At 29.8% G+C, this 9559-nt stretch overlaps 1 protein-coding gene across 2 annotated transcripts; it reads right to left on the bottom strand.

The window, feature by feature from the left end:
• On the bottom strand, nt 1-7140 carry LOC145191582 (NPC intracellular cholesterol transporter 2-like). 2 transcript variants are annotated; one of them, XM_090066274.1, is made up of 4 exons: nt 7006-7140; nt 1294-1403; nt 464-738; nt 1-212 (listed from the first exon to the last, which is right to left on the bottom strand). In XM_090066274.1, exons 2-4 carry the CDS (start codon nt 1382-1384, stop codon nt 129-131), a joined length of 450 nt encoding a protein of 149 aa, XP_089922400.1. In that variant the 5' UTR covers nt 1385-1403; nt 7006-7140; the 3' UTR covers nt 1-128. The 2 variants fall into 2 exon arrangements, with proteins under 2 accessions (XP_089922400.1, XP_089922399.1); XM_090066273.1 differs by lacking the exon at nt 7006-7140 and adding an exon at nt 1922-3049.
• Nucleotides 7141-9559: the final 2419 nt, after the last annotated feature.

Here is a 9559-nt window from a genome sequence, read left to right as displayed (position 1 = left end):
TCATAAAATTGGACTGCTTATATTTAACAAAAGTTATAATTTTACGTAAGTCAAAACTTTAATGAAATAAACATTTAAACGAAAAAAAACAAAAAAAAAAAACAAAGACATTTTTTTTGTTTAAAAGTTTATGCAAGTTTTACTGGGAACTCTATGCAAACCAAATCGTTTCCATTTTCGTCTTGTAACTCCCAGCTGACAATCACTGAAATCTAAAAACAATAAAAAATCACATTTAAAAATAAATAAAATTTAAAAAAGGTGGAGGGGGTGGTGCTAAAGTGCATTACCACCAATTTTATTTGTTGACAAAAAATGTAAAATACACTATTTATATGATTAAAACATGTTACTGCAAAGAATTCAACAAAATGTAAATGCATGTTTATTTTAAAAGAATTAACTCCTTTTTATGGCCCTGACCTTAAATGTGAGAAAAAAAAAACAAAACAGATATACTAACCGCTGGATAAGTTGAAGAAATGGGTAGATCATATTTAAAAGTGTAATCATTGTTGGCTTTTACAGGACAATTAATTCCTTCATTGTTGCAACCGTCTGGTTGGGATAAAGGGAATGGAACCCAGAGCGGACCAATTTTTCCCTTAACAATGGAGGTAAGTTTGGCATGATCTTTGACCGCTTTGAAATGAATCTCAATACCAGCACTCCCACCTCGCTTAAATGTACACGGAAGCTGATCACATGGTGTTATTACAACGTCGCCAACAATTGCAGCTAGATAAATTATAGTATAGTTTCACTTTAGCATCATAAAGAAAAAGAAAAATCACAGCTTCCACCGCAAAAATCATCCAAACATTGCAATCAGTATTAGAAATTAGTAAAAGAAGAAAAAAAAACAATCTTTGGAAAGAAACAACGTCTAATGGAGAAAAAATTAAAGTTTCTTGCAAAAAAAAATAAACTAGAATAATCTAAAAAAAAAAAAAGTTTTTTTATTTATGATATTCTAGGTTATCATTTTAAATATCTGTTTATTGTAGTTATTAAGATATTTAATAATTATTAAGCTTATTAAGCTTATTATAATCATTTTACATGATATTTAAAAATTATTTAACAAATTATTATCTGAGTAATAACTTTTAATTAAACCAATAACCTAGTTTGATAATTTCTTTCACTGCAATATTTTCCTCTTACAATTTTTTAGATATTTATGCCTACATGTTAGCATGACATTTGCAGTATACTTGTGACTTTTTTTTCTTACAAAATTTACATTGCTAAAGCTAACCTTTACACTACCAAAACAAATGACATACTTACTTGAGGATGGAGATGGGCACTTAATGTATTTTATGATCATACATTGAGAGGCAGCAACAAGAGCAAACAAAGTCAGAAGTTGGGAATTCATGGTACAACTACAATTTTTCCTTAAAATATAAAGTTTAGATATTAACTGCATTAACTAATTAATATTGTGTTTTTATTTACTCATAAATGTAATTATAATTGCAATAGGTATAAATATAAATAATTACAATCTGTGTGTGTGTGCGTTTGTGTACGTGTGTGTATGCGTGAGTGAATAACTCAATGCAATATATAAATAACTATTATTGAAATAAATAGGAAGTATATTTAAAGTATAAAACCAGAATGAAAAAGTAAATAAAGACAAAAGTTATCTTGTGTGCTTTGTATAATTTGAATACACAATTGGAAATACATTAAATATATGGCAACAACTTAAAACACATAATAAAAATAATAATGGTAATAACATAACAATAATATAAAAGTAATACTGCACAACAAATTTTTTTAAAAGCCTTGCTTTCTGAAAAGTTTTAGGTGATTGTGACAGGTACTTTTAAGGGTATGCACAAATTTAGCTTTTGTTTTACTACATCACGTAGGTACTCTAAGAAATTGACATTTATATGTTTACCTATTTAATCACCTTTATGTTCCGCATGAGCCCAAGTTCAACAGAATTAAAAAAGTTTTGCTCCTGATTTTCTTTTGTATTCAACTTCTGGTGACTCATGTTGCGGTGTCCAACAGTGGCCAGCAAGCATTGACGGATTCCAGTTGCCCTGGTATCGTTTCTCAATTGTGGAAATTTCCTGGTATAACCGCTAACCGTGTTCGTCACTGAGTGTCCGAGATTCATGGGGAAGAAATCCAAGTAGAAGACATGTTGCACTTCATTTTCTGGTGCGGAGAAGTTTGTCTACGACTTCAACGTAGTTTGATGCTCTGTAATTGCCCCGAAAATTATCCACAACGTCTTCGAAGGCTGTCCAGGCAATTTTTTCCTGGCCAACTAACAGCTCTTTAAACCGCTTGTCACTCATAACATGTCTGATCTGGGGACCAAAAAAAATGCCTTCTTTGATCTTCGCGTCACTTATTCTTGGAAATATCCAACGATATATATTAACTAGATATCTAACTCGCGCTTCCATCGTGAAGCAAATTTTTTACCGGCCAGGTTTGTTTTGCCAGCCTGAAATGACGCAATCATAAATCAAAGCAAAGTAAATGGAACTATTGTCAGTTTGAATAAAACGGCTACCGGCATTAAAAACTTGAAAAACTTGCTTCACTTTCTCTTACGGAATTTTGTGAAGTTAGACATCTAGTTAATATATATCATTGGAAACACCTGTCTTAAATAGCGAAAACCTTCGCCTTCCTTGTTCAGTGCTTTCTTCTTGCAGGCTCGAAAAGCGGTTTGTGAGCAACATTTTTCTGTCTTGGAACTAACTTAAATGTAAGCAAAAACTATGATAAAACTGAAGATTTCTTAAAAACTGTACGTGACACGTAAATTTTGATGATATTCGTGATCAGCACCCAAAAATTTATAAGAAACACCTAAAAGTGTTCAAGAAGCAAAAACTTTGTTGTACAGTATAATTAACGTAAAAATATTAAAAAAACAAAATAGCCCAAAACGTGATAAAAAAAATTCAATAAAATTCAAGACAGTTGTTTAAACAACACGACTAAAAAAACTAGCAACTATAAAACTCGTATAGTGACAATCATTTTTAAACTAAGAAATCATTAAACCATACAAATGGACTTTCGAGGCACGTTTTTAAACAAAACATCGAAAACCAATCAAAATACACAAAAATTAGTGGAACGATATAGTTATTTTTGGAAACTGTTTTTTTTTTTTTTTTATTACCGACTCTTCAACAGTCATATGAAATGCCTTGAAGCGCGTTCCTAAGGGACAACTAAATAGGTTACGAAAAAAAAACTATAAACATTTATTCATATATGATGATTTAAAATAAAAGACTTTAACTCCGTTTTATATTATGAGGGTATTTAGACGTTTTGTGAGTGAAGCGAAATATTTTTTAAAAAAAAGTTTTTACCTCTAACAAATAAGTTATATAGTAAGTAAGGAGAACGTGTTTAATGTGAAGTAAATATGATTTTTTTTCTCCGTATACCCTCGTTTTTCCACATATACTCTCGTTTTTCGGTTTTTTTTCAAACATTTTTTAAGAACAGAAAAATTCTTGTTTATTGGGATGATATTTCGAGCTTTCGATCTCGATCCTTTCAAAAGTCTGGACTCTGACTAATATAGATTAGTTATAAAAAAAGTTTTTAAAAACGTCCTCAAGGAGTCTTGAAAAAAAACGACTTTTATCGGACGTCGCAGAGCGCCTAGAATAGCTTTAAGATAGATGAAATAAAAGAGCATAACGTGTGGTTTATCAAGAGCATGATGTGTGGTCTATTAGCTTATTTGCTTTTTTTTTAGAACAAATATTGCCACAAACAGCTAGTTTAATGAGTCTGGACATGCATCAAGGAAGAAGTCGATGTAGTTAAGGTTGTTTGTATAATGCGCCTCTTCCAAATATTTTTAAGTAAACCTATTCAAATTTAAAACACGTGTAAGTTGATGTCAGAACATAGTTTGGAAATACTAAAAATGACAGCATTACCATAATGGGCCGAGCATATTAAGAAACATTTTTTGAGATAACTAATGTAATTTTCGATATGATTGATAGGCTGAGAACGCTCTTTAGAGCAGTTTGTTTAGTAAATGACCTAGATTCAAATCCAAGCCATCTGTGATGATACAAAAGATAAAATACTCTTTAAATGTTACTGGCCCAAAAGCCCTTATTTTGCTGTATAGCATGTTAACATTTAATGATTTGATAATTTTTGTCGTCTTTTTATATGTTTTGAGGTGCTATGCGACGCCCGTTAAAAGCCGTTATTTTTAAGACTCCTTAAAGAAGTCTTCAAAAACTTTTCTTATAACAAACTTTTATTAGACAGCGTTGGGATCCCGACTTTTAAAGAAATCGAGATTGAAATCTTGAGAAAATATCCGAATAAACAAGAATTTTTCCGTTCTTAAAAAATTCTTTGAAAAAACTCACATTCCACTTCACACTTAGCCTCAGAAAATAGATATTAAGTATTTGGGTTGTCACATCAATAACCACTAGAATTTCCAAAAAGAGTTATTGAAGCCTTCGCAACTTTCCCTACTGAGTGCAAAGTTTTAGTGCAACTAGTTTTGGTAAAACGTTTTTCTGAACTAACAAATCATAAAAACACTGAAATAGGCTGTAGAACTTGTAGCTTTTGCAGAATGGTTAAAGTTCTAACTAAACTTTTCAGCTTCTCACATAAAAATTCGTCACTTCGGGAATTTCCTCCAGTGATTGTGTGACAACCAAGTTAACTTGATGGTCAACACACCATAACTCATCATAGCCTCTGATATTGCTTCATTCATCCTTGACATTAATGAGTGAGACAATTTGAATGAAGAAATAGGATTACATCTTCCCTTTGTCACATATTGAATGATTTCATGGAAGTCATGACTTTCAGCAATTTTAAATGGTAAGTTTTGTTGGACAGCTTATTTTTTAATCAAATTCATCGAAGTAACTTTTTGCATGTAAAGTTTTGGCCATGGATGCGTTTGACTAAAATCACTACTTTAGTTTTGGTTCTTTTACTTCTCGGAGATTCTGGAGTAGTCACAACATGTGGCTTTTTTAAAATAGGACTTTGAAAGTCTTTAAGTCATAACCATCTTTCGAGCTTTCAATCTCGATTTTTTTAAAAAAGTCTGGATCCCTACGCTGCCTTATATTATTTTGTTACAAAAAAAACTTTTAAAGACATCTTTAAGGAGTCTTGAAAATAACGACTTTAATCGGGCGTCGCACAGCACTTCTGAAAATATATAAAGCGATAAAAATTATCAACATGTCAAATTTATTTTCTATTTAAATATCATGTAAAATGTTCTCTTCGTTAATCAATTTCTCATAAGCATTTAAATTTGTAACATGAATGGCCCTTAAACCTAAGGTGTATCCCAATTTGTTTAAAAGGATTTTTCCACATTCATTACATTGGGCATCGATATTGAAAAATGTCCAAGCTAACACTATTATGTTTATCAGTTGATTCTGTTTTCAAATATTATTTAAAGATGTGTAAACCAACAGAGCCAACTACTACTTGTATGTTTTCAGCATTATAGTAACATATATATTATAAACTTGTTGATTTTTTAAGAATTTATTAAGAGCTAAAAAATCGTCCTGATATTTCTACTACGTTTGTGGTTTATTTACAAAATCATCACGTAGAAGAGCACAGCAACTGATCGAAGTTTAACTTTTTTTTTTTTTTTTTAATATGAATTTCAGCAATCAGGATCAGGCTTGGACATTTGACGTTTTCTGTACTCATGCTAACAAGGTCTTCGTGACTGGTTAAATAGATGAAAAGCATCAATGGCTATGATTGTTCCAATCAAAATGAGAGAAATATAGTGAATCGTCATTCAAAACTGACGTTTAAATCGTCATAAAAAACTGACGTTTTGGTAATTTTTGTGACCAAGTTGCCTGCGAAATTAAATCAGAGGTGAAATTTAGGATCAGTGCCTAAGATGAGAGCAGTCGGCATGATAAGTTGTGTACTGATAATTAAAAGGATCATTATATCTGTGACATTTATCAGGGCATTCGCAACAATTTTAGCAAGTGTAAGTAAATTCTGAGCATTTTCTACTCAAAAGCTTTTTCATTTTTTACAAAAAATTCAGTCCAGCACTTCGACGAGAATTTACGATGAGAATTTAACATAAATCCAAAATAATCCAAATGCAAACAATCGATTGTAATAAAAACTACTGAATCAATACTCATCGCTATTTTTATCGGTGCGAAGTAGCATTATTTAGCGTCATTAACAAACTAGCTTTTGAGAAACGTGTAAACGCCATGTGCTAAATTTGAATAAAAAAATATTCTGATTTTAAAAAAAACAATATTCTTTTAAAATCTGTAGCCAGTTCCGATAAAAAGCCGCGTGTTGTTAAGGCTGCCATTATATATGCAGGGTTAAAATAGAATTAAAATAGAACATAATATAATAAAACAAGAAACTATTGTTTTTAGCAATTGTTAAAATTAAATTTGTGTGCAACCTCGTGTGCTACGTCGATGCTGCACTTCACATCCTTGTGTAATAGGTTGGAAGTTTTTCAGTCGTCTTGCATAGTTTTTTTCATGGTAAAATATTTCTATAACCCAGCAATATTTCTCTGGTCTCTTTTTTTAGGAAATATTCTGGTCTTTGTTTTTGATTGCGTTCGGTATGATACTAATTATTCCAATCTTTTTTTTATATTATGTATAGCTGATAATAAAGTAAACAAAGTTAACCAATAGTATTTCTTCGGTGTCGGTATAGTTACGAAGAGAGAAATTACGCGGAAAATATCAAGCTAACCTTCGAATACATTCGATTTTTTGTAATATTCTTCGAATTTAAGAACAGTGTGAATTGTAAATGATATATTAAACAATAATAAGCATCCAAAAGCATTAAAAAAAGAGTATAAAAACCAACTCTAAAGACTTATTTACTCATTGCTTATTTTTAAATATGAACTAAGATAATAAACTAAGTTATACAATTAGTTAAAGATACAAATTAATATATGTAACTTACGTTAACACTTTAATTTTTCATCTTTAATTATTCGTTCAATAATTAAATATAATGGCTCAAGTTTACTGTAAAGAGTTTCGCATATTACTCACATTTTCTAAACGATTCGGTATACACAGAAAACTTTTAATCTAAACTTAACGCTCTATTATTTTGACAAATATTAACCGAATAAAAATACTTCACGTAGCCAAATCACCAACTAAAATAAAAATACTTCAACCTTGATATTATTCTTACCGTTCACATGACTTTGCTTCACTGCTCACGGATGAGATCGAACCATTTAATATAAAGAGTCTAATAATATGCGCAACCTAATAAAGTCGTGAAACCAAAAATATTTAAACGTTTTTTTTTATCTATTTATTTTAATAAGAAACGTTTTTTATAAGAAACTAGTATTAGAAGCCCCAAAATCTTAAGACACTGTTAGTACTAAGTTACTTTACGATAAGAAAATTATTTCATTAAGAGTTCGAGGAATATTTACTAATTTGTGTTCTGTTAAGGGACAAATTTGAGGATTATATTACATTGAATGATATTGATGGAATTCAAATAATTTTAGTTGACTAACTGTAAAACATTTTATGTTAATTGTTAACATGTTTTCAAATTGTATCTTATTTACTTTTTTTCTCGTTTGATAATCTGAAACTTAAAAAAATCTTAAGAAACTTTTAGTACTAGAGTTGTAAAAAAGCATCCTTAAAATAAAAAACTTTCTAGTACTAGCCCGTTTAGTTGATTTCTGATAAAAAAAAAAACAAACAAAAAAAACGTAATGAAACTCCGTATTGCTCCAAGTTGGCAACTAATACTTGAGGTTAATTAGGATTCCGCATTTCGGATATTTCAGGTTTCGATTTCTAGACACCGGACTTTGAATTTTCAATTCTTTACGATTAATAACGATTAAAATAAAATTTTTTGTAAAAGTTATTTAAAGTAAATCTAATTTTCCGAAGTTTATTAAAACAGAACTCTTTATGCGTTTAAAAAAGCCAGATTTGCGACGTGGCATGTTTACATTCATAAGTAAAATAGTATATAAGTTAAAATATAATAGTAAATAAGTTAAAATTTATTTTTGCGCAATTTCTTGAAATAATATAACATGGGCTTTTGCTTTGCTCTGATTGTCGAAAATATGATTGAGGAAGCAAACTTCAATGAAAGCGATTTAAAAAAGTAAAATTTAAAAGAAGTAAAGCGGTAAATAATGACAATTTCAGAGTTTGTAGCCTTAATGATGACAATAGAACATACCACAAGATTTTGCAATGCTTAAATTTAGAAAAATCCAGTTTTATAATAAAGTAACCAAAAATTCAATTTTAGATACAAATTGCCTAAAAATCAGTCACTTAAAGCAACTTAACAATCAAGCAGAAATAAATAATGAAATTTGCAATTATAACTATAGCATACCAGTATATGCTTTCTTCGAATACGTTCCCGAACACCCTAAAAAGAGATTCTTAGATCCAAGGATATACTGCTAAAGTCACTTCATCATTTATAACTAAACTGTTACGGTTTATTTCATTCTTAACTTTTAATCTTATAATTTTTTGATATATATGAAAAAAAATTTATTATTTTACCAGTGCACTTTATCGTTAGCATCTTTTTTAAAATATCTTTTTTTTATAAGTGATTTATTTTTTGTACATGTATTAATAAATTACTTTTTGCAGTCACCTGTGTTTTCTGTCATTTTTACAAACATGGGTATTAATTTTTATCGATTGACTTGGTTAGTATATTTAGAGGGGCCTGAAATACTATTACGTTTAGTTTGTTAAAACTTGTAGTATTGAGGATTTCGGATAAACAATTACAAACAAATTTCTTTATGTAGCTCACTCAACTCTTACCTCCTCCACTTTAACTTTTAATATAAGTGCATAATTTATAAACTATAAATTTCAAATTTAAAAAAGTACCCACCATGGTTGCCAACATATTGCTCGCTAAACATCCTCCCATTCCCTTCTCATTCCTCCCCCTCCACCCGGAATTTTTCTTTCATGAAAGAATAAAATCAGAAAAATATTTAGTAAGGTATAGTAATAAAAAAAATTTTTTTTTAAAAAAAGCTTATTTTCAAATTGCGAAAGAATGAAGTTTTTATTTTCTATTTTAAATGTAAAATTTAAAGGAGCACAAATTAAGAGACGTTTTAGAGGAAACGCGTCCGGTAAACACTTGCTGAAGCACTTTCAGAATCTTGTTTGTATTGAAATGATCACGTCAAACTCGGAGTATTTTAAAAAGTTCGTCAAATTTGTGAAGAAAATTATTAGCAATTACGCTAAAAGATTAATTAGGGTAGTATAGTATCGAGCAGCTGTTCAATATAAATTGAACTGATGCTCCTTATCATTCTAGTTTACTGTACTATACTGGTATTCTTTATTTGACGTTAATATGACTTTTTGTTTTGTCGATTTTATATCTTTTAATAATTACCTTACCAAAATTTGTTAAATAATTCTTTCGTTTTGAGGGAAAAAAAACTTGAAATGTAGCTGATACCAATCAAACT

Source organism: Hydra viridissima, unplaced genomic scaffold, assembly GCF_058129835.1.
Source record: "Hydra viridissima isolate aposymbiotic clone 2 unplaced genomic scaffold, HvirCarnegie_v1 scaffold_11, whole genome shotgun sequence".
Taxonomy (NCBI): domain Eukaryota; kingdom Metazoa; phylum Cnidaria; class Hydrozoa; order Anthoathecata; family Hydridae; genus Hydra; species Hydra viridissima.
The sequence above is the reverse complement of the archived record's forward strand: the minus strand, read 5'-3'. Positions and strand labels throughout refer to the sequence as shown.

Bases quoted from the DNA above. Each gene is read 5' to 3' on its own strand.
- LOC145191582 (XM_090066274.1), bottom strand. From the start codon at position 1,384: ATGAATTCCCAACTTCTGACTTTGTTTGCTCTTGTTGCTGCCTCTCAA. The intron at 739-1,293 runs GTAAGTATGTCA...TAATTTATCTAG, and splicing joins GTGCCCATCTCCATCCTCAA to CTGCAATTGTTGGCGACGTT. The intron at 213-463 runs GTTAGTATATCT...TATTGTTTTTAG, and splicing joins TTTCTTCAACTTATCCAGCG to ATTTCAGTGATTGTCAGCTG.